General features: G+C 34.2%; 2 protein-coding genes and 1 long non-coding RNA gene across 3 annotated transcripts; 1 reads left to right on the top strand and 2 right to left on the bottom strand.

The window, feature by feature from the left end:
* The first annotated feature begins 5,879 nt into the window (after window positions 1-5,879).
* LOC132065732 (U-box domain-containing protein 13-like) lies at window positions 5,880-17,318 on the top strand. The gene is made up of 4 exons (XM_059459255.1): window positions 5,880-6,319; window positions 12,502-12,618; window positions 13,030-13,482; window positions 15,804-17,318. The coding sequence occupies exons 1-4, from the start codon at window positions 6,041-6,043 to the stop codon at window positions 16,953-16,955; spliced, it is 2,001 nt and encodes a 666-aa protein (XP_059315238.1). The 5' UTR covers window positions 5,880-6,040; the 3' UTR covers window positions 16,956-17,318.
* Window positions 14,876-15,266, bottom strand: LOC132065733 (uncharacterized). The gene is made up of 2 exons (XR_009416775.1): window positions 15,000-15,266; window positions 14,876-14,963 (listed from the first exon to the last, which is right to left on the bottom strand). It is a non-coding gene; the product is annotated as an uncharacterized LOC132065733 (long non-coding RNA).
* Window positions 17,319-23,435: 6,117 nt separating the features above from the next.
* On the bottom strand, window positions 23,436-25,243 carry LOC132065731 (dof zinc finger protein DOF2.4-like). The gene is made up of 2 exons (XM_059459254.1): window positions 24,881-25,243; window positions 23,436-24,680 (listed from the first exon to the last, which is right to left on the bottom strand). Exons 1-2 carry the CDS (start codon window positions 24,929-24,931, stop codon window positions 23,835-23,837), a joined length of 897 nt encoding a protein of 298 aa, XP_059315237.1. The 5' UTR covers window positions 24,932-25,243; the 3' UTR covers window positions 23,436-23,834.
* Window positions 25,244-25,478: the final 235 nt, after the last annotated feature.

Below are 25,478 nucleotides of genomic sequence, written 5' to 3'. Positions count from 1 at the left end.
TTCTTTGGACGAATGATCCTAGAAAAAGAATGACTATTAAAAGTTGTCCTAATAAACCTTTTCTAATTTCTATATTATCATGATTAAAAGACTCACAATTTTATAAGTAGTTTAAAAGCAAGTTATTTATTGGTTCCAAAAAAGCAGCTAAGAGGAAAAACTTACTCGAATTACAGGATATTTATACCGGATCAGCCAATGCAAAATATGTATGTCTATATACTTTTTTTTGTTTAAATTCTTATTTTCATTTGAAGTTTTAAGATTAAATTATTTGATTTGATTTAAATACCTAGTATGATTAAGTGGTTTTCAGGGTTAAAATGTTACTTATATTACAATCGAATCTTAGTGTTTATAAATTTCAATTTAGTCATCATTGTGTAGTTAAATATTTTCTATTTTCCCGATTATTATTATGCTGAAAATAAATGAAGCCAAGTCATAACTAGATAGATTAATAAATATTTTATTGCTTAGCTAAGCTCACATGATCTGGATGCCCCCCTTTTTTTTGGCTTTAGTTAAACAAAGTAGAGAAAATAGCTGTCATTAGAGCAGTCATTTAGGTGGGATTTGTCGTATCTAATCATCATTTATTTTAACCAATATAAAACGCAGTTCTACTTAAGTTGAAACTATTATTCCCTCCGGCTCAAAAAGATTTTTTTCCTTTCCTTTTTAATCTGTACCAAAAAGATTGACATCTTTTTATATTTAGAAACAATTTAACGTTATTAGATTATTTACGGCCACATAAATATCTAAGACTTATTTTGGACCACACATTTCAAAATCTTTGTGTCAAGTCAAATTAAGACAATCTTTTTGAGACGGAAGGAGTATCTCATTAGTTTTTTTTTTATATATTATTACTCCCTAAAAGAAAAAAGAAAAAGATATTTTAGCTTTTCACAACAATGAGTTTCATCTCTTTTATGTTTTTTTCTTTTTACTTTTCTTTGCAATTAATTTTTTTTTTTTGGTCAAGGTTTTATTGTACTTAACTTGAAAATTACATTATGCTAAAAGGGGAACACAATTTAAACTTTTGTTAACAAAACATTCTTTTTGGGGCAGCCAATGGCCTAATCATGTATTAATAGAAAACTTTAGATGATTTACCATGTCACTAAGGGTAAATTCATTGCATTAAACAAATTACGGAAAAGGCTCAAATATGCCATCCAACTATCGGAAATGGTTCATTTATGCCACTCGTCAATAGTTTGGCTCATTTATGCCATCGAACTATAGGAAATGACTCATTTATGCCATCGAACTATAGGAAATGGCTCATTTATGCCATTCATCAATACTTTGACCCATTTATGCCATCGCTCGTTACCAAAATGACTCATCCATGCCATTTCTTATCAACGCCGGTTTTATAATACCAGATATGACACGTGACCTCCAATTAGAGGTCTACGTCGTTCAATTAAACCTGGGTCGGGTTTTAAATATCAAATTAATAAAAAATTCGACCCATACACCTTACCCACTTACAACCATAATCTAGTTGGAGGCCACGTGTCATATATGGTATTGTAAAATCAGCTTTAATGAAATATGGCATGGATGAGTCATTTTTATTAACGGGCGATGACATAAATGAGTCAAACTATTGATGAGTGGCATAAATGAGCCATTTCTATAGTTCGACGGCATAAATGAGCTATTTCCTATAGTTTGATGGCATAAATGAGCCAAACTATTGACGAGTGGCATAAATGAGCCATTTCCGATAGTTGGATGACATATTTGAGCCTTTTCCGAACAAATTATTAAGTTATTTTCTACAGCAGCATATTACCTTATTTTTCAAGTACCACATAATGGTTACTATAAAGAATTATTTATTGTTATGAGTAAGCTTATTTTAGTAATGTAAGAAATTTATATACCGTAAACCCACTGAGCTTAAATTCATCAAACAAATACTGGGGATTTTCCTTGGGGAAAACATTGCTTCCTATTTTCCTTCCTTCTTTCAATGCTTAAAGAAAAGGTTCGTCTCACGTCACACATACAGTGAATTCTGCACACATTGAATTATAGATATATTATTTGTCTTTGTACCAAATAATCTTGAGCATATTTACTATTATAAAAAAATTAATAAATTGCATCTTATTTCATTGTTTTTATATGATTTGTACGTATTCCAATTTTATTTTAAAAAATAAATTCTGTTCTTATTTTTGGATGATCTGTTCTCTTCCATTGGATTCACACGCAATGCAGTCACATATAGTCAGATTATAATTATAACTCTATTATCTGCTTTCGTAAATTAATGCTTAAAATGCGTGCAATTCAATTTCTAAATTGGGATAGAGAATATAATTTTTTCCTACAACAAAAAACTCAATATATAATACCAGTGGCGAATTTAGTGGTTTGCTAGCAGGTGGTCTGCACCTATAGCTTTTTCAACTTACAAACAATTACATATAGTTGTTCAAGTTGAACTTTGATGTGTGTTCCCAACAAAAGAAACATATATCATGACCTACAGTATTAAATTGAGATTTTTACACCTTGCTTTTAATTTGAATAGATTTACTTCTTCATCATATTTATCTTTATAAAAAGGACAAACTTTATCGAAAGCATCCTCGGGTTACATAAAAAAAAAAAAAAAAATTCCGAAAGATGTGATGTAACCAGTCTATCGTAATGTAAGCATTAGTGGCTTAAAAGGGTTAATTCGAGCTACTACTCTAAGACAATAGACTAGTCATAAATAATGCGCACGTGTTAATATATAAAAGAAATTACCTGATAAGTTGACTTTTCTAATCTAACTGTGCCGAAAGCGAACAAAAGCTGGAACAATGACTTACTCTGCGTAAGGGTTGCTTGTCGTGATCGGTCGGACACTCTGGTCGTTTAGCATCCTAGCTTGATCACTCTCTTAATCTCAGTACTACTATTGTTTTACGAAACCAATTTATTTAAATTCAATACAACAATAACATACCCAGTGTCAGGGCGGACTCACCCTATTAGGAGGGGGGGTCACGTGTCCCCCCTAACTTCGGGAATATCCTGTACATATATGGTGTATATACAAAGAATGTATATGTATTTAAAACGACCCCTGAGAGATATCCGTTGCTTTGGTGCATTTGGTTGTTGTGCCCCTTAGGTCCTTATATGACATCTAGGTTCGAGTCTCGCTTGTAGCACCTTTATTTCTATTTTTTGTTGAGTTTGTTTTGTTTCTGTTCTAAACCTATTTTCGTTTCTTCCAATTTTGAAGTTTATACTTTATACTACTACTTTTCCAACAACTTAGCATATTATTAAATTTTCAAAGAGTTGCACGCCAAACTTTCACATAATAAGTGACATATCTATATTAAGGCAGTGGTCGTTGGTGCCCTCTCAAAGTCAAAATCTTTCCGAACAAATCACCGTAAGTCTGGTGCAAGGGTAGGATGTACACAAGACCTTACCCCTACCTTTGTGGGGTTAGAGAGGTTATTTCCGATAGACACACTGCTCAAAAGAAAACGTAATTGATGCATGATTGCAAGGAAAATACGACAACAAAATATCAAGATACAAAATAGATGAAGCAACAAATAGTAATACACATTGGAGAGTAAAGAACAACGCGATCCTAAATGATACTATTAAGAAAACGAGAAGAGGATGCTAACCCCCTACCTCTCCCACACAAAATGCGATAATACTCAACTACCTATTGACCTTCTACCCTAATCCTCGATCTCCAAATCTTCGTATCTAAATCATGTCCTCAGTCAGCTGGTTAAATTCAATATTTGTACAAATTAATAAATAGAACATTCAAAGCTTTAGTTAAAATAAGAATTGTCTATTAATAAGTCACGATAAAATAATACTTCATCCGGTTCAAAAAGAGTGTCCACTTAGCCTTTATTTTTTTGTTAAAAAAATGTTCACTTACCAAATTAAGAAAGAATTAACCTTATTTTCTAGATTTGCTCTTATTAAGTGTTAAGTGACCAAATTCCAATACCTATTTAATTAGGAGTAGTTTAGTCAGATTACCTACTTTTGCCTATAAATTACTCCCTCCGTTCACTTTTACTTGTCCACTATACTAAAAATAAATTTTTATTTTTTCTTGTCCACTTTAGCATATCAAGGAAAGACAAACTTTTTTTTCTTGTTTTATCCTTACGTTAATCACTCATTTCCAAATCATTCTCCAAGTCCAATGAGACTATACATCAATTAATGTGGGTATTATAATAAAATACATACTTCATTTATTAATTTTTAAGGACCGTGAAAAGTTAAAAGTGGACAAGTAAAATTGAATGAAGAAAGTAGTTTTTTTTAAGAGATCTATAAATGTCTAAGTGGACACTCATTTATAAAAATTACAAGTCTTACATTTGTTGATTCTGTACAAATTTAAGCACAAAATTTTCAATTTTATAGTGCTTAGCTCCCTGTCTTTTACGGACAAACTCATGCTGACCTGGCAAACGGTTACAACAAAAAATCCCAAAACAGACACCTTCTTCTTCCTCGGACCCACCTCGTATTCCAGAATCACCGCAGTAAATGGTAAACTTACATTTAGTAAACACAAGTTTACCTTAATAAAACGGAAGATTACCTCAGCAGCTGAGTTAAGCTGCTAAGCCGAAACCTCACAAACCAGCTAACTCTACACTTAATATTTTTCTGTCTACAGCTAAGCAAAAACACAAAGTCAGAAGCCCCTTTTTTTAAATAAAAAATTTGTTAAAAAAGAAAGGAGGAAAAAAGTGCTTTATTTATCCTTTATCTTTCAAGTATTTCTTTTGTTCTTAAAGTATATAATTTTTGTAAATTCGTTTTTAGTGTTTTACACTTCTCTGCTCGTGTACTTGCTTCGTATTATGAGCTTCATCTCTAGAATGTTGCTTCATTCATTAATTTATTTTTACGAAAAAAATTAATTCATTTTAACTTTCACATATATTACAAGAGGAAACAAATCAGCAAACTTAGCACAACTAATAAATGTGGCAAAGATAGACAATTATTAGTGATAAACAAGCCCTTTCCTTATGGATTATGAAGGAAATACATTTGATCAACTTGCTTGGTCGTAACCTATGAAATTCTTAACGTTTAACAAGAAGTTATTAAAATTATTTAGCTGCACAAATTATTAGCTATCTCTTACGGTAAACTGCCTACATCACACTCTCTTGGAGTATATAACTTTTTTCTGAATTATACGCGAATGCGGGATGCTACGTGCATCGTAGTGCTCTTTTATCGAGTTGCACGATTTAGGAGGATTAATTCTCTGATTTTTGCTGATAAGCGTAAGTAAGATGAATGCTAAAAAGAGCAAAAGAAGATGAAAGTGGACACTAATATGCTTAACAAAAATGAAAGAAAGTCAGCCTATTCTTGAAATTGTGATCAGTCTCACTACTTCTTTAGTTGCCGCCCCCCACTTGCTCATTCGCAATACCCTACTTGCTCATTCGCAATTACTACCACAAGAACGTTGGCGGTATTCCTTCGAATGGCTTAACGTGACTAGCAGAGCATGCCGTGCTTAATTAAATAATGAACACTGATTACGATTTAGATTGTCTCCCCGGCTCAATGGAAAGACAATCCCCGGCTCTCAGCTCTCTCTTTCCCTTTTATCCCGTGCTTGGGAAATATATGAATGTCTTTCTCCCGGCTTACTACTATTTCTGGGTGAGAAAAAAGTCCAAAAGCTTGGTTAAGTGTCTAAATTCTAAAATCAAAGCCGTAAAAAGATTGTCGTTAAAATCTAACCCTAGTTAAGCTAACTCAATATCTCAAGCCAAGCCGCATAACCAAAAAAAAACACAAAACAAATACACCTCCTTGCCCCCTTTCTCTCTCTCTATACTCTCAATTCAACTCCAAAAAAAAAAAAAAACGGCATTTTTCTCTTCAATTTCCTCTCTCTAAAATGGATACTCAATCTCTTTTACCTCAAATTTAGCACCAAAAAAATTCTAACATTTTTCCATATATTTTGTTTTTTTGGATCTTTTAAGCAATGGGAGAAGAATTAGATAAAGGAGAAATAGCAAAGAAACTAGTTGAAATAGTAAATGAAATATCAAGCATTACAGAGTTCAGAAATACAGTGAAAAAACAGTACTGTAATTTAGCAAGAAGAGTTAAATTGTTGATTCCAATGTTTGAAGAGATTCGTGATAGTAAAGAAATGATATTACCTGTTGACTCATTGAATGGACTGATTTTGTTGAAAAATGCACTTCAATCTGCTATGGAATTGCTTCAATTTGGTAGCATAGGTAGCAAGATTTATCTGGTACGTCCTTTTAATTTTTATAAGTTTAATTACAAGTTTGTTGAGTTGTGTTTTTTTTTTTTTTTTTTTTGGGTTTGATTTGTGTTTTTTTCTTGATTTTTCTGTTTGAAATTGTTGGAGAATTAATTTGAAGTTATAGGAAAGTAAAATTGTTTGGGATTTGGTATTTTAATTTATGTCTAGTTAGGATTTATAGTCAAATTAGTAGCGAAGGTAGCAAGATTTATCTGGGACGTACTTTGAATTTTTACAAGTTCGTTCAGTTGATTTTTTTTGTTTGATTTGTGTTTTTCATTGCTTCTGTTGTTTGAAATTGTTGGAAAAAATAATTTGAAGTTGTAAGAAAGTAGAATTTATTGGGGATTTTGTATTTTAATTCATGTCTAGTTAGGATTTATCTGGAAGTTTAATTACAAGTTTGTTCAGTTGATTTTTTTAGATTTTTTTTTTTTGTTTGATTTGTGTTTTTCCTTGCTTTTGCTGTTTGAAATAGATGTGATATATTTGAAAATTTTAAATTAATGTGGTGGGTATGTTTAATTACAAGTTCCTTCAGCTGTTTTTTTGTTGTTTCATTTGTGTTCGCATTTAATTATAAGTTCATTCAGCTATTGCATAGGAGTGGGGTTTACCCTGTGCGCCCAAAGGGTAGCAGCTGCGGTTCCCTTGTCATAAAAAAAATTATAAGTTCATTCAGCTGATTTGTTTTTAGATTTTTTTTAATTTGTGTTCGAGTTTAACTAAAAGTTCATTCAACTGATTTATTTTTAGGTTTTTTGTTTGATTTGTGCTCGCGTTTAATTATAAGTTCGTTCAGTTGATTTTTTTTTGGTTTGATTTGTGTTTTACTTGCTTCTGATGTTTGAAATAGTTGTGATGTTTATGAAATTTGGTGTGGAAATTGTTTACTTGCTGAACATGATTGAAGCAAATAGAGAAACAGATTAATCCGAGTAAATTCTTTACATTTTCGTTTTCTTTAGATTCTTTTTATTTGATTTATGTATTCCTTGCTTCTACTGTTTGAAATAGTTGTGATATATTCGAAGTGTTAGGAAATTGTTTACTTGCTGAAATGATTGGAGCAAATAGAAAAACAGATTAAACCTAGTAAATTTGTTATACTTTGTTCGCTAGACGGTTGAAGATTCTATTGATAGACGTGGCTCACTCGTTGACTCATTTTGTTTCACATGGCTTTAATGCCGGATGTACTTCTGGATTCCCATAATCCTCGATGCTGATGGATTTCGATAATCCATGATGCGGACTCTGGTTCAGGATTGCTGGCAATTAATAATGCAACAACACACACTTAGCTGATTAGGGTTATGATTCGAATTTTTCGCGAAGTTTATTTCCACATGGTTGGTGTTCCACCTACAAACTTTTCAGTTGAAATCTCCATGTATTCTCGCATCTTGAGTTTGATATGGTAACAAGGAAATCAATTCCTACCCAGGATGCTCGTATGACTTCATACATTAATCTAACACTTCTGGAAGGAGTGTCATTATCTTAACTCATGACTAAAGATCTCTTGGAGAAATTCCACTACTTTTTCTTCCTAGCCTCTTAGAGATGATCCTATTCTTCTTGCACAATTCTATATCTTTTGTCTATGGATTTCTCCATGGCAGAATATTTTGATCAGACTTATGTGATTCATTAACATGCTGTCCTAAAAATATGCAACGTTTAACAATTAAGAAGGAAAAAATGATGGAAAAGGGAGGGAGATAAACCTATACATATCATGTTAAGATGGAAAAAGAAAGAGAGATCGAAGATTAGGCTCTAGGCTGATATTATTTGTGTAAAATTTTTAGTCCCGTGACATTAGCTATTGGGGCAGTTAGGAAAAAGCTTACCCTCGCCAGTGTTTACACAAAACCATAATAATTTACTCTGGTCAAGTGATAGTTTTAAGTCATAATTAATACACGAAACACATAGGCGTCCCCTTAAAGTTATCAAGATTTTACATTTTAGCACTTTAGTTACGGCTTGTTCCTATTAGACACTCCAACCTAATTTGACACTCCAACCTAATTCAAACTTTCAAAGTATGTCTATTAAACACAAAATTCTGACCGGACAAAAGATGTGTTCTAAGCATGCTTTAGGCAGTGAATAGATCCAAAATATATTTTTCCTCCCTCTTCTCTTAAAATTACATTTTCTATTTTGTAGAATTTATTTGGATTTTGTATTTTAATGCATGTCTATTAGGATTTATCTGTACGTTTAATTACAAGTTTGTTCAGTTGATTTTTTTAGATTTTTTTTTTTTTTTGGTTTGATTTGTGTTTTTCCTTGCTTTTGCTGTTTGAAATAGATGTGATATATTTTTTGAAAATTTCAAATTAATCTGGTGCGTATGTTTAATTACAAGTTCGTTCAGCTGATTTTTTTGTTTCATTTATGTTCGCATTTAATTATAAGTTCATTCAGCTATTGCATAGGAGCGGGGTTTACCCTGTGCGCCCAAAGGGTAGCAGCTGCGGTTCCCTTGTCATACAAAAAATTATAAGTTCATTCAGCTGATTTGTTTTTAGATTTTTTTTTTTTTAAATTTGTGTTCGTGTTTAATTAAAAGTTCGTTCAACTGATTTATTTTTAGGTTTTTTGTTTGATTTGTGCTCGTGGTTAATTATAATTTATAAGTTCGTTCAGTTGATTTTTTTTTTTTGTTTGATTTGTGTTTTACTTGCTTCTGATGTTTGAAATAGTTGTGATGTTTATGAAATTTGGTGTGGAAATAGAGAAACAGATTAATCCTAGTAAATTCTTTACATTTTCGATTTTTTTTAGATTCGTTTTATTTGATTTATGTTTTCCTTGCTTCTACTGTTTGAAATAGTTGTGATATATTCGAATTGTTAGGAAATTGTTTACTTGCTGAAATGATTGGAGCAAATAGAAAAACAGATTAAACCTAGTAAATTCGTTATACTTTGTTCGCTAGACGGTTGAAGATTCTATTAATAGACATGGCTCACTCGTTGACTCATTTTGTTTCACATGGCTTTAATGCCGGATGTACTTCTGGATTCCCACAATCCTCGACGCTGATGGATTTCGATAATCCATGATGCGGACTGTGGTTCAGGATTGCTGGCAATTAATAATGCAACAATACACACTTACCTGATTAGGGTTATGATTCAAATTTTTCGCGAAGTTTATTTCCACATGGTTGGTGTTCCACCTACAATCTTTTCAGTTGAAATCTCCATGTATTCTCGCATCTTGAGTTTGATATGGTAACAAGGAAATCAATTCCTACCCAGGATGCTCGTATGACTTCATGCATTAATCTAACACTACTGGAAGGAGTGTCATTATCTTAACTCATGACTAAAGATTTCTTAGAGAAATTCCACTACTTTTTCCTCCTAGCCTCTCAGAGATGATCCTATTCTTCTGGCACAATTCTATATCTTTTGTCTATGGATTTCTTCATGGCAGAATATTTTTATCAGACTTATGTGATTCATTAACCTGCTGTCCTAAAAATAAGCAACGTTTAAAAATTAAGAAGGAAAAGGGAGGGAGATAAACCTATACATATCATGTTAAGATGGAAAAAGAAATCGAAGATTAGGCTCTAGACTGAGATATTATGTGTGTAAAATTTTTAGTCCCGTGACATTAGCTATTGGGGCAGTTAGGAAAAAAACTTACCCTCGCCGGTGTTTACACAAAACCATAATAATTTACTCTGGTCAAATGATAGTTTTAGGTCATAATTAATACACGAAACACATAGGCGTCCCCTTAAAGTTATCAAGATTTTACATTTTAGCACTTTAATTACGGCTTGTTCCTATTAGACACTCCAACCTAATTCAAACTTTCAAAGCATGTCTATTAAACACAAAATTCTGACCGGACAAAAGATGTGTTCTAAGCATGCTTTAGGCACGTGAATAGATCCAGAATATATTTTTCCTTTTTCTTCTCTAAAAATCACATTTTCTATCCCGACCATCTTCTCCTTGCGTCGAGCCACTGCTGCCAATTCACTGCATAAATTCCCCCATTCCAAAATATATTTTTTCCTTCTTGGTACTTGGTTACTGTAGTTTAAATTACCTTATAAAAAACAAAAATTTCTCATATGTTTCAATCATCATTTGGTTCAAGCAAGTTCAAGAACATCTCAGTTGATGCCATTGATAAGCCAGTGTTCTACCTTAAGTATCGCCGACATGATCAATTAATTGAGCTTTTCTCACTTAAGCTTCGTTCCTTTCTTTCCATATGCAGGCATAAATGTCTTGACAATTTCTAGAGAGAAAAACTATATCGTTCCCAAGAATATTGCGTTCCCGAAAAGCTAAATTTCAGACCAAAATCCCTTCTTTTTGTGGATGACCATAAATGTCTTCAGGCATCACCTATCTTCCATCTGATTCATGATACTTTCAAGGATAAAAGTCACAGAAGAACAAACAAGGAGAAAAGATGAGGAAGAGGATGATAGTTTCTGCTGGGTAGGTATATTGGTAATGACAGAGAAGATGATTGAAAGGGAATGGAGATGGCGGAGGAAACCGGGGGGGACGGGAGCTGGAAGAAAATGGAACCGAGTGGGGTGGGCTGGGGATTTATGTAAAAATAGAATTTCTATTTTGTTTTTTAGTTAAAATGTTTTTAATAAAATTTTTGGGCCTAAATGCCACGCGTTTGCATTTAATCTGTGATTTTGCCACATCATTTGCGTGTGTAGTACACACACTTTGTTTTTTTGACTCATTACCAACGAGGTGTTTAATGGACACTTATTAGGTTGGAGTGTCTAATAGGAACAACCCGTAGTTAAGGTGCTAAATTGTAAAATCGTGGCAACTTTAAGGGGCCGCTTATGTATTTGGCCTAATTAATATATATCAATTAACCACGGTTAAACACCAAAAGTATGTGCACAAGACACATGCCATGTACTTATTGGATTGGTATAAACAATGGGCAGAGGTGACCATAACAAGCTTTTTGAGGACCTTTGGCAGGTGTTTGGAATCATCCACAGCTGCAAAGGAAGCAATTCTAGGATCTTTATAGGATGCTCTACTGCGAGAATTGAAGAGAGTTGCCAGCAGGGAACATAAGATTTTTTGAGAAGTTTTAGTAGAATACATGACCACTAAACGAATTAAAAGGGTGTGGCATATCAAAAGAAGAAAAATCTAACAATGCTTTACGACCTGTTTAGCATCAATACTTAATGATGTAGTTTTGGTAATTTGAGACTCTGAGGTCATCACATTTTTTTTTTCTTCTTTATCCTCTTTTCCCTTCCAAGGCATTTGTGGCAAAATCTTCTCAACGACATTGAAAGGGCATTTTGCATGTTCTTATCTCTAATTATGTGCAATTGAACAGTGGCGGATCTACTCTATGGTCTATGGGAGCTTGAGCACCCATTGCTTTTAGAGCCAAACACTATTAGTTACATAAGAAAGCTAGTATCCATATAAATACATTAACTGAGCACCCAGTCTCAATAGCAATTTTCAGATTAAAAATAGTTGAGCACCCACCATTTAAAAATTCTGGATCCGCCATTGCAATTGAATCAAGTTGATCATGCCTCAACAATTACTTGAGAAGCTTAATTAGATTATGAAGAACATCATATTATGCCGAGTAAATTGGTGAAACTGTGAAAATTCTAAAATAAACAGTAAGAGAAGCGTACCTGCCTCCTCTTAGCTGATAGCTGCTACTAGGAATTGCTATTGGACTTGATGGTAATTGTGAAAGCTAATATGGGCGGGGCTCTTCATATATAGCTATTAACTTTTAAGAATTTGGTCTCTCGTGAACTTTACATTAACTGCTTGATTGCCCTGATATCCAAAACTGCTTGATTGCCCTGATATCCAAACACGATAAACTGAATCGGTCTTAGGATGTCAAGAGATGTCTGAATGTGATGCTTTCATCTGGTGATTCACAATTTGCATTGCCAAATAATTTTCTCAGAAACCAATTTTGTATTGACGCTGGCATTTGGTATCGGACAGTTTTCTACTTCATTGTGGGTAATGCATTCCTTGCAAGTAGGATATCTAATCCTTGTAGATGCAGTGAGATTCTTTGAACCATCGGCCCTACAATGTACTACAGAATTTAATTTAAATACTCAAGGAAATGGTGTCTATTTGTATTTGCAGGTGCTAGAAAGGGAGCATATCATGAATAAATTTCAAGAAGTGACATCGCAACTCGAACAAGCTTTGAGTGGAATTTATTATGAAAAGCTTGAGATATCCGACGAAGTTAAAGAACAGGTATACATCGTTTTCTAATTAACTCTTCATTCCAAAGGGGGATATTGTTCTGGAAGAAGCAACATAACTACTTTACCTCATTCCCTTCCATAATTCTGTGTCTCAAGTATCAGATTTCATGATTACGAGATCATTTTTAACTAATAATTATTCTTCACTCTCCAATTATGTACCCAACATGTGTTGATTTGGCACAATAGATCTATTAATTATTTCTAAGTACTCAAGAACATCTGTCCATAAGAACTAGACGAGTGAATAAGTTCAATCCATATTTTAGTCAGAAATTAAAGTGGTTCAAGTGATGCATTCCTCTTTCGTAGCATATAAACGTGATGGCATAGATGGCCTACAGTTAGAAACACATTTCATCTGCAGTTCTTTGCCATCTATAACTTCTTCTGCTTTCAGGTTGAGCTTGTTCTTTCTCAGTTCCGAAGAGCCAAAGGAAGGGTTGACACACCTGATGATGAACTGCACGAAGATTTGCTGTCTCTTTATAGCAGGAGTCATGATGCCGCTGTAGATCAAGCTGTCCTAAGGAGGTTAGTTGATAAGCTACAGCTGTCTGAGTTAGATGACCTTAAACAAGAATCACTAGCTTTGCATGAAATGGTCATTGCTACTGATGGGGATCCCGAGGAGAGAATAGAGAAGATGTCAATGCTACTTAAGAAAATTAAGGACTTTGTACAGACTGAGAATCCAAACATCGATTCTTATCCAAGGGATAAGTCTTCAACTGTTAGTGGACAAGCATCTGCAGACGGAAGCCAGAAGGCGGCCCCAGTTATACCAGATGATTTTCGTTGCCCTATATCCCTGGAGTTGATGAGAGATCCCGTCATTGTTTCAACTGGGCAGGTATTGATGCCGGGTCCTTTTACCCTATTGGTATAAAAGTTAGTTGAAACTATCTTTTTCTTATTCTTTCATTACAGAAAGATGTTATTACCTGATTCTTCCCTTTCATCGCGTCATACATTTACGAGGATAGATAACTAATATCTTGCTTTTTCGTGTTTGTGTATTTATTAGTTGTCTGTCACCGCTATAATTTCATCAGTGATTGCTGCAGATCTTAATCTCTCGTTCTATTAGGTGGCAGTATTTGATATGCATATTTTAAGAAATGATTTTGAAGAACTATCACATCTACTAGTTATCAAAAAAAGAATTAATAAATGGACCATCATACATGCTGATGTTGTATACACAAACATCAATAGAAACAAGACAACAGCTATGCCTCATTCCCAAACAAGTTGGGGTCGGCTATGAATCCTTACTACTTCATTTAAGCTCAACTCATGGTATCATCACACCAAATAAAAATAAAAGTGAAAATAAGTTAAATCTATGTAAGTAACTGTAGTATTAGTCGTAGAAGTCTTCTAACAAGACTAAAATCTACTCCCAGCTGGTAGATATCACTTATATGGATCTTTTTTCTCCATATCTTTAGCTTAGTCTGCATTGATTTCAAGAAATTGTAGGTCTGATAAATCACTTCCATGTGATTTTAGGTCTATCTCATGTCTGATGCAAGACATGATCAGACCATTTCAAGTGACCTTCTCTCATATATCCTCAATATGTGCTACTTGCACCTTTTGGCGAATGTGGTTATCTTATCCATCTTAGCATCCACATTTTATGCAACACTTCTTATCTTGTGGTTAGACTTTAGCGGCCCCACATTCAGCACCATATAACATTGCTGGTTTTATAACTATTCTGCAGAACTTATCTTTGACTTTGGTAGGCATCCATCTATCACATAACACATTGGTAGCACTTCTCCATTTCAATCATCTTGTTTTAATTACATGAGTAGCATTGTCAGCTATCATTCCATTCTCTTGCAACAATGAGTCTAGGTATTTAAATTCCATATGTTTTGGGTCCGCAATCCCGTCTAGTTTTACCTCAACTTTCCTCTTCTCATGTTGACTAAACTTGTTGTGCATATATTCAAGAGTTAATGGTCAAAAACACGCCTAATGTATCACTTTTTCGCGAGATTCATACCTCAATTATCCATTGTTCCCTTTTCCTACCTAAACCATCACACCCTTTGTATTAAAACACACCTCGTTGCCGAGTTGACCAGATGTTTGAAATCACTCAATAATAGACGTGGGGGCTTTAAAACACCCATAAAAATTGATCCACATATCATCTACAACAGCTAATTGAGCTGAATAATTCTTTTAATTTTTTTTCTATGTTCCTTTTGAATCCTTCTCTTCTTCCCCTTTCTTCTTTACTTTTTCATTATTTCTCAGATTTTCTTCCCCTTTTTCCTTCTTCATTTCTCCATGAACCCTAGAATTTTATACAACCTTAGAATTTTATGCAACCCTATAATATAATGAAACCTAGAGTTTTACACAACCCTAGAATTTTATAGAACCCTAATTTGTTTTACCAGAATCAAAAGCTAAATGATAATTCATGCTGAAATTGAAGGTTAATAGGGGAAAAATTGAGGCTGAGCAGTTTTACCTATTTAATTATGATGTTAGAATCCTAATTTTGATTTTTAACCCCCCTTAGATTTTACTCATTTAATTCAAATCTCTATTAAATGTCCTAATTAGATTAGGTGCACAAAATTAGCCACGCAGAGTGCCACTTGGCACTCTTTTTTTACTAAAATGCCAGAGGCACCAGTAGCTCAGCATCGAGGTGCGTTTTAATACAGAGGAAGTGATAGTTTAGGTAGGAAAAGGGAACTATGGATAGTTGAGGTATGAAACTCGAGAAAAAGTGATAGTTTAGGTGTGTTTTTAATCATTAATTCTTACTTCTGCTTGTCCTAAAACCCGTACTCTCGAAAGTGCTTCTCAATAGTTCAAGCTTTTGGTTGAAACTGTTGCTGGTCTTGTCAATCAACACAATATCATTGGCAAATAGCATACATCATGGAACCTTTTCTTGTATCTTGTTGGATAGCTCATCCGTAGACAAGTAGGAGTTCAATGACGATCCTGGGTGTAGACCCACTGTTATAGAAACTCCTTTGTATCTCCTAATACTGTTCTCACTAGTGGCGGTTCGTTCATGCATGTCTGTAGAAACAAGACACGTGATTTCCTCTAGACAATATTTCATTTAATGGTAAGAGTTCTGATTTCCATATTATAATATTTTTAACAGGTTAATATTTTACTTCATTGCAGACCTATGAACGTTCTTGTATTGAGAAGTGGCTGGAAGCTGGGCATAGCACTTGTCCGAAGACCCAACAAGCCCTCACAAGCAAAGCTCTGACACCCAACTATGTATTGCGTAGCCTTATAGCACAGTGGTGTGAAGCGAATGGGATTGAACCACCCAAAAGACCAGGTAGTTCTCAACCCAATAAGTCTGCATCTGCATGCACCCCTGCTGAGCGCTCGAAGATAGAAAATCTCATGAGAAAGCTCAAATCTGGCAGCCCTGAAGAGGCGCGTTCTGCTGCTGGTGAGATCCGCCTTCTTGCTAAGCGTAACACTGATAATCGTGTCGCAATAGCTGAAGCTGGTGCCATACCTCTGCTCGTCCATCTTCTGTCCACACCTGATTCTCGCACCCAAGAGCATGCTGTTACGGCACTTCTTAACCTTTCCATATGTGAGAACAATAAAGGAAACATTGTAACTTCAGGGGCAGTGCCTGGTATTGTGCATGTGCTCAGGAAGGGGAGCATGGAAGCACGTGAAAATGCAGCAGCCACCCTGTTCAGCCTTTCAGTGATAGATGAAAATAAGGTCACCATCGGTGCTTCAGGAGCAATTCCTCCGCTTGTGGCATTACTAAGTGAAGGTACACAAAGGGGAAAGAAAGACGCGGCTACAGCACTTTTCAATCTATGCATTTATCAAGGGAACAAGGGCAAGGCAATAAGGGCTGGAGTTGTACCTACACTGATGCGGCTGCTCACAGAACCTCAAGGTGGTATGGTTGATGAAGCACTTGCTATTTTAGCAATATTGTCGAGTCACCCGGAAGCAAAGGCAGCTATTGGAGCTGCAGAAGCAGTTCCTGTTTTGGTGGATGTGATCTCAAATGGTTCTCCCAGAAACAAAGAGAACTCAGCTGCAGTTTTAGTACATCTCTGCTCTGGGGACCAACATCATCTGGTCGAAGCGCAGCGACTAGGTTTGATGGGTCCTTTAAAGGATTTAGTACAAAATGGCACAGAAAGAGGTAGAAGGAAAGCAACCCAATTGCTTGAAAGAATGAACAGATTTGCTGAACAGCCAAAAGAGCTCCAGGCACAAGCCGAGTCTCAGACACATAACCAGCTGTCCCGGTCGCCACCCGTATCGAGTAATTCTTTTGACAGTTGAATGCGTACAACGACAACAGCAAAAAGTACTACGCCTCAATCCCAAACAAGTTGGGGTCGGCTATATGACAGTTGGATGCTTATTGTTTGTTTTTTCAAGTTCGCGTGGGTTTTCTTTCGTGGATCTTTTCTAAGCATTTGATGACACTTAGCATGGCTTAGAGAAAGGGGGTGGGGTGAGGGAAAGGTGGAAGATCACCAATCCCGTTCATTAAGTTATTTATTTGATTTTCTTGGGTTGAGGCGTATACACAAAAGGGAAAAATTGACATGCAAAAAAAAAATGTCTGATGTATCATTGTAACAGTTGTACAAGTGTAATCATCCTCAGTTTTTATCGAAGGAGATGCTTTCCATTACAAAACCCCCTTTGTTAATATAAGCTTAATTAGTCAAATTCTTACTAGAAATGAGAGCCAGTGTAAGTCTGCACTCTTTCCTTGACCTTTTGTTCGTAGCGGTTTCTTATTAAAGAGACAGGAGGGCAGCCCCTCTCACTAGATTATTTTGCTTAGTTTCAGATGAACACAAAATTAATTAAATAAAAGTGACAAGCTTCGATCAAGTTCACTTGTAGTCATGGACGGAGCCACCTTAGTCGAAGGGAGGTCAGGTGCACATCCTTCACCGGGAAATTACGTGGTGTATATAGGTTAAATGTTACTCCCTCCGTCCCAATTGATGTGGCATTATTTGACCGGCCACGATGTTTAAAAAATAAGGGAAGATTTTGTAATGTTTACTAAACTGTCCTTACTTTAGTGCCTACTTTTGTTGACTTTTCTTCACAATAAGTACATCTTTAAAAGTAAGTGAGATCCAATAAGGGTAAAATGAGGATTGTTCCATTAAATAGTTGTCAAATAAGAAAATGTGACATTTATTTTGGGACGGACTAAAAAGAAAATGGTGCCACATAAATTGTGACGAGGGAGTAGCTATTATAAGTACATATTTAATTTTGTACGCCCTCAACACAAGTGAAAGAATATTTGCACTTCCTTTCCCAAATTCCTTGCTCTGTCACCACTTGTAGTACTCATTCCAGCCAGCAGGGGAGACGCATTGAAGGTGAAAACTCTACGTTCGTATATATAGTTTTGTATTTTGTTGTGTTCTTTTCTCTTAAAAACCACTCCCTCCGAGTCAAAGAGTGTCTACTTAGCCATTTGTATACCCCTTAAGAAAATACTAAGTCCTAAACAAAAATAAGTAATTTGATTAAACTATCCCTAATTAAATAGGTATTGGATTTGATCACATAACACTTCATAGGGACAAATCTAGAAAAATAAGATTAATTTTTTCTTGATTAATAAGTGGACACTCTTTTTGACAAAAAAAAAAAAAAAGAGGTTTGGATTTGGAGAGCCAATGGTTGATCCAGTGCTTGCCTAGTGCCCAAAACCAAAACCAAAATCTAAAGCTGACATATACTCGCTCCGTCTCTATGCATGTAACTTTTTTTTTTTAGTCAGTTAAAAAAATGACATATTTTTATATTTAATATTCCTTATTTCCTAACATATGTGGCACAGTTTAAATTGCGAGAGTTAAACAGATTAATTTTGATTGTAAATTCGGGCGTTGAAGTCTTTAAATTTTTAAAAATATAAATTTACATATTTAGAAACTACGTAAAAAGTATTATAAGTCACAGTAATTGATAATTCAAAATAACTAAAAGGTATATGAAAACATTACGGTAAAAGAAGGACTTGTTTGAATCTCAAAATTCAAAAATTGCCATATAAATTGAGACAAAGAGAGTAATAATTTAATTTTGAACTTCTCATTTCACATAACCTATCAAGACGGAGGGAGTAGCATTTAATTTAGTCCACTCTCGACGAGAAATCTAGAGGGAAGGTTTTTGGAACAATTGTTCTTCAAAATGGTACTTACAATAATTATTACTCCCTCCGGATCAAAAAGAGTGTTCACTTAGCCTTTTTTTTAGGTTAAAAAGAGTGTCCACTTATCAAATCAAGAAAAAATTAACTTTATTTTGCTAGATTTGTCCCTATGAAGTGTTATGTGATCAAATCCAATACCTATTTAATTAGGGATAGTTTAGTCAAATTACTTATTTTTGTCTAGGACTTAGTATTTTCTTAAGGGGTATATAAATGGCTAAGTAAACACTCTTTGACTTGGAGAGTAGTTTTTAAGAGAAAAGAACACAACAAAATACAAAATTATAAGTAGGCGTTTGGACATGTGGTTTGAAACCATGAGATGAAACCAGCGTTTGGACATGCATTTCATCTCATGGTTTCAAACCATCCAAATCATCCAAGAAGGCATGATTTGGGGTTTGAAACCATGGTTTCAAAAATTTTAAATATAAAACTTGACCCATAAGTTTATATTTTATAAAAAAAGACTCGTAAATATTTTTAACAATTACTCCCACCAACCATTTGCCAACCTCATTAACTTCCACCAATCTTTATTTATATCTATCATGTGAGAGGATTATATTAAAGAGTAGTTACATTACTATTCATGTTAAATTTTCATTTTTATTGAACTAACTTTTGATCAATTGATATTGTATTTTTTAGAAAGGCCTTCTAGTAGCGTATTAATTTTGTTATGAACTATGACTTGCTCATTTGGTAAGATTGTATAAGAATTAGGAATGTTTTGATAGTTTTCACAACTTGTGGATTTTTATGTCTATAAGATATACAACTTAAGATATCCAAATTACAAGTCCAAACATGATTTCAAACCATGTCCAAACAGCTCCTTATAAGTACCCTTTTACATCCAAATTACAGCCTTCCCATTGGAGAGTGAGAGAGAGAAGAAGCTAGGCACTTAGAAAAAGCGAAAGCTGAAAGAGGGGAAAGAGAGCAACAAAAAGCAAAACATTTCACACTTATCCATGCCCCAGCGGAGGAGCACATCCCCAAGCTATCTATCCCTTCATCCATGCACATATTATTATACTTCATCTGTTCCTTTTTACTACTAGTAAAGTATGTCAAAAATAGTTTTTTATTTTTATTTTTTATTTTTTATTTTTTACTGATCTGTATTAACAAATCAAGAGATTTATACATTTAATATTTTTCAATTTTATACCTATCATTAAATAACTACTAATGTACTATTAGTCATATTTAGATTTTCAAAATATAATTAATGAGCAACTTAGTAACACTTAATAAATAATTTCTTAAGGGAGTGCAAAGTCACAACTGAACTAGTAAAAGAGAACATATGGATTATTTTTGATTGCTCCCTCCATCCCATTTTGCGTGACAATTTTATTATCAAGGAATCAAATAATTTTTTATATTGAATTATTGCTATGCTGATTTATAGTATTTTATATGTAGTTTTCAAATGAAGTATGCAATTTTTATTTTGAAAATTTTGAAGAATCATTACTTGATTCCAAACCAAATGTTAGCTATTTTGATCTGCATCATACTTCGAACCCTTCACGTAAATTGGGACAAATGGTAGTTAACTTGGTAAAAATGACAATCAATTTGCTATCATATGTTAAATACAATGATGATACATATAATCTTTAAGTTGAAATGTAATATAATTACTTAAACTTGTATTACATCTATTCCATTTTTGTGACGCTCTTTCTTTTTTAATCCGTATCAAGAGAATGATATTTTATTTATTTGAAAAATCTTTAACTCTAAACTTTCCTTACATGTAACATGCTCATATAGACACAAAAATATGATAATATATTTAATACAATAAGTTTTAAGAATACTTATGATATATATGTCAAAAATAAACTTTTTTCTTAAACATGGTGTACAATTAAACACTCATAACGTAAGTATTACTTCAACCTTTGAATATGCCTGGTTGGATTCGATTTTATTGCATCCACTCGTACTTACATACATACAACATTAATAAGCCAAGATATAGCGTACCAATTCCACTTTTAATTCATTTTCTTGTTTACCGTTTAGAAACGATAACTGTATTCGCTGCTCAAGTAGACCACAAACAGGTTTAAACCCCCAACCCCCCCCCCCCCCCCCCCCAACCCCCTTTATTCTCTCTTTTTCTTGGTATACTAAGTAGTATTTTGAGGAATTAAAGGAGCTAAGGGCTTGCTTTATTGTGTTATAACAGTGTCAGCTTTAGATTTTTACCTCATGTATACACAGCTATATACTATCACTTTAATCGAACCCTTATTGCTCTAGATGTAGCATGGGTCCTTACAAAAAGTTAAGATCCTCTGATGGCCCTTCCTTTTTCTCTTTAGACCACTTCTTTTTGTGATGTAATTTTCATGTATTGTAATCATGAATCTTGAAGATTTTGCCTCCAAATTATCCCTTTATCCTTTAATAACACTCCTTTCGTCCCAGTTTATATGACAATCTTTCCTTGTTAGTCAGTCCAAACAAGAGTGACATATTTTTATATTAGTAGTAACAATTTAATTTTAAACTTTTCATTTTACCTTTAATGAGATGACTTATAGCTATACAAATATCTTCGTTTTTTTTTTTTGAGAAACCATCCACCCGGGCTTTTACCTCCCGCAGTGGTGGGGGGTTTGGCTTTGACCCCTACCTCGTTATATAGCATAAAGAAATAATTACACAAAGGAGGGGGACATAAAACCAAAAACCTCCTGAGAAATCTGCGCACAAGCTATACTAATATCTATGGTTTATTTTAGATCATAAATATTTTTTAAAAATCTTTCTTAAACTCTATGTACAGTCAAACACGGTCACATAAGTTGGGACGAAAAAGTACCGAGAAAGAGAGATAGAGGATTGACGTAGAGCGTGGGGAAGGGGGTGGTGTCATCATATCATGATAGTATTATTCTCTTTGACGAATATGATGAGAATTATATCCTTGTTTTCCCTCATTGTGTTTTATGGTTACATGCAGTTAATAATCAGTTGCATTGTTTTTAGTGGAACTTTGGCGTTTTCTTTCTTTGACTACTAATCTTATCTCCCGTCTCTCTTCCTTTCAGAAATATATAGTACCGCAAGGGAATGTCACCATGGATAGCCTAACACTGCGTTGTCCATGTTCACGTAAATTCAATTTATACACACAGACAGACGGTACAAATTTTTCTTACACTATTGGTGGAGTATATTTAGTAGTAAAATATACAAGTAACATGTTTTATTTACACGTTACCAATGTCACTTTTGATACTTTTTTTTTTGGTGACCTGGTAAAATAGAAGCTTGTTTGCACTATCAGTAAAGAAAAAGGAAGTTAAATTCTTGAGAAAAATGGTACTCTTTCTGTTCCAATTTATGTGACATCTTTCGGATTTCGAGAGTTAAACCTCTTAATTAATTTTGACCATGAATTTTGGATATGTAATCCTTTTTAAAATAAAATTACATATTTGGGAACTACGTAAAAAGTATTATTAACTTTAATAAAATTTGTTTGATTCTCGAAGTTCAAATAATGTCACATGAATTGAGATAGAAAATATACTAAGTTCACTTTTGATGGACGGGTTAATGGTTATATATAGGTCTTTTTGAGGTGACTCGGTTGAACAGAAGCTTTTTTGCACTATTAGTATAAAGGAAGTTAAATTCTTGAGGAAAATGGCTATAATGTGCAAGAGAATGTCACCATATATAGCTTAGCAGTGTAACATCCATGAAGAATCTCGCACACTCACACACCCACATGTGGCAGCATTCATCTGTCTGTGTTTTAAAGATACTACGTACACTAATTAAAGCTGATTAGCTTCATTTGCTTTCTCTATTTCGACCGACAACATATCTCCAAAGATAAATTCTGCTGATCTAACATTCCAAATAGTAGTCTAGTTAAATCTAAGTTTGTAGTCCCCCGTCTTAATTCATTGATGCATTTTATTTTTGATTTGTTAAAAAAAGAATGATAGATTTTTTACGGTGTTTAAAAATAATATAACTTCCAACGTTTTTTTTAAGCTTTAATCAGATGATTTGTAACACATAAATATTTATAGCTTGTTTAAAATCAAAAATTGTAAAAGCCTTACTAATTTGTTTTAAATATTGTGCTCAATCACAATGCAACACATAAATTGAGACGGAGAGAATAATGCCAAACTCATCAACTGGATTAATTGAATTTGTAATCCTTTTATAAATTTATTTCTAATTTTATGCCTTTTTTACAAAAGATGTTCATTTTTATACTTAAGAGATCTGAAAATAACAAATATGAAACCTGAAAATATTATTTTCTAATTTTATAAGTGATCATAGGAGACCGCCTTACATGAAGAGGTAAACATTTATAACTAACTCATGAACATACAGCTTGAGCATATTGTGCTCATGAACTCATATATCATATATATATATATATATATCTTCACAAATATTCTAATAGGAGTACTAAGCAAATCATATATGTCATCTTGCAGTAGCTAGGGTTGGGATTTGTGAAACAACAGTACAAATAATTATATAATGGACAGTACAACGTAATAATGTCAGATACCAAACTCACATAACTTCACATACATCGTAAAAGAACCTCCAAAAAAATTACAACACAGTAAAGAAACAAACATCACAAAGATATATTTAATTTAGAGCAATCCAAAACAAAACCTACCATGCATCTCACTGATTGCTCCTCGACAACAACACGGTCATGATGAGACAAGAATCAGAGGCGGAGCTAGAACTTTTAGTTTATGAGTTTTGTTGAATCCGTAGCTAGCCAGCACTGTGGCTCCGCCACTGGCAAGAACCTTTAAGGGAATCTTCACTTTCATCTAACATTAGGGCTGATTATTTTGAAGTTAATTACCATCCACGAGTCATTTCCACTTTAGCTTGAGAACTGAACAACGTGAGAAGCTTCAAGATTTGAAGTTAACATATGATTATAGAAGATGGCTGGTTGTAGATGAGTTATTGAGAGTAGAAAATCCCGTCCAAGAATTTGCATTTGCACCACCCCAATATTGATTATTTTCAAGAGTACCCAAAAACTGTTTGGTTGAATTCATCCCTTGTCGATTATTATCCTCCATTTTCACTTGAGAAACCCCGTTTGATGCTTCAATACTAGTACCTTGATCAGCTTGAAAATTAGGGTACAAATTTGTTGGATGATGCTCAAAGTTAGCTGCCAAAGATGGCAATAAATTGTTGCTATTATTAGTACTCCCTATCTGAAATCCCATTTCACCAAGAGGAGGCTGAAATCCTCCATAATTATTTAGGTTTTGGAAAGCAGCCATAAGGGGTGTAAATTGTGTAGATGCTTGTGAAAAGTGGTGTCCAGTCATTTCCATGCTACAACTTGAAGGACTTGCCCTTGTTGTAGTATTAGAATTACCCATTTGCCCTCCTCCTGTTGCTTTTGAGTTGTTATTGTTGTTGTTACTGCTTTTACTTCTTTTATTCCTCCGGCAGCCGCCTCCCACCGGCACGTTTCTCAAGGCACCCCCTTTCGTCCAATAACGGCGGCAGTTCTTACAGAAATGACGTGGCTGCAAAAGGTTGTAGTTGTTGTAGTAGCAGAACTTAGTATTCGAGGATTCGCACCTTGGACACTTTAGGCCAGCTTCTGGAAGCGGAAGCTTGGCCATCCGGGCTCGATCGACCATAGAACCGGGCCTGATCGAGCCCAGCCCGCCACCCATCTGAGTGGGTGGCAGGAGAGGCGGAAGCTGAGGATTGTCAAGGCCAGGGTTTCCTTGCTGATGATCAGGCTGTTGTTGTAACTACAAAAAATACCAAGAAAGAAGAAAAAAGAAGCAAGTTAGGGAATTTAATTTGTTCACAACTCAAGTAGTCATCTAGCTATATATGGTATATTCAACAAAAAAGACTAGTAGAGAAAAAAAAAAGAAGAAGAGGAATATGAATATGAATATTACTCTTTTTGATGTATCAAAGGTGAAATTGAAGATTAAAGACATACCTGGTGCAAATTAGGATGATCTAAATAGACTGGAAAAGAAGAGAAAACCATGGTTCAATTCTTTTTCTTTGATGTCTTTACTCTTTATCTTTAATAAAGGTTGATGGGTTTTTTGGAAATATATGGGGGGAGAATCACAATAAAGAGAGAAGAAGGGAATACCAGAGCATTCAACAAAGAGAAAGAGAGGAAAAAGAAGAAAGAAGACGAAGGAATTAAAGAAGAGAGGAACTTTAGCTTGTTTAATTTTTATTTTTCCCTCATCACATTCTCCCTTTATCTCTCTTTTTGTTTTTATTACTATATCTTTTTAGGGTTTTGTAAAATTTGAGTGGGCGAATAAGTTCCTTCGCGTTGAAGCTTTCTATGTTGATGATGCCCTTGGACTCACTACATATATAAATAATACGGACTTTCACACTGAATAGCCATTCACCAAATTAACAGTCAGCAATGTATAATTTTTTTTTAATAGTAATGTACGTATACATGTAATGTACTTTAACTGTCCCAATATATGATACTTTCGCTTTTTGAGAGTCAATTCGACTAAACTTTGAAGTTAAATTAGATTAGATTAACTCAATATTTTAAGATT

This window comes from Lycium ferocissimum, chromosome 7, assembly GCF_029784015.1.
Source record: "Lycium ferocissimum isolate CSIRO_LF1 chromosome 7, AGI_CSIRO_Lferr_CH_V1, whole genome shotgun sequence".
In the NCBI taxonomy this organism is placed as follows: Eukaryota; Viridiplantae; Streptophyta; class Magnoliopsida; order Solanales; family Solanaceae; genus Lycium; species Lycium ferocissimum.
This window is presented reverse-complemented; position numbering and strand designations above follow the sequence as displayed.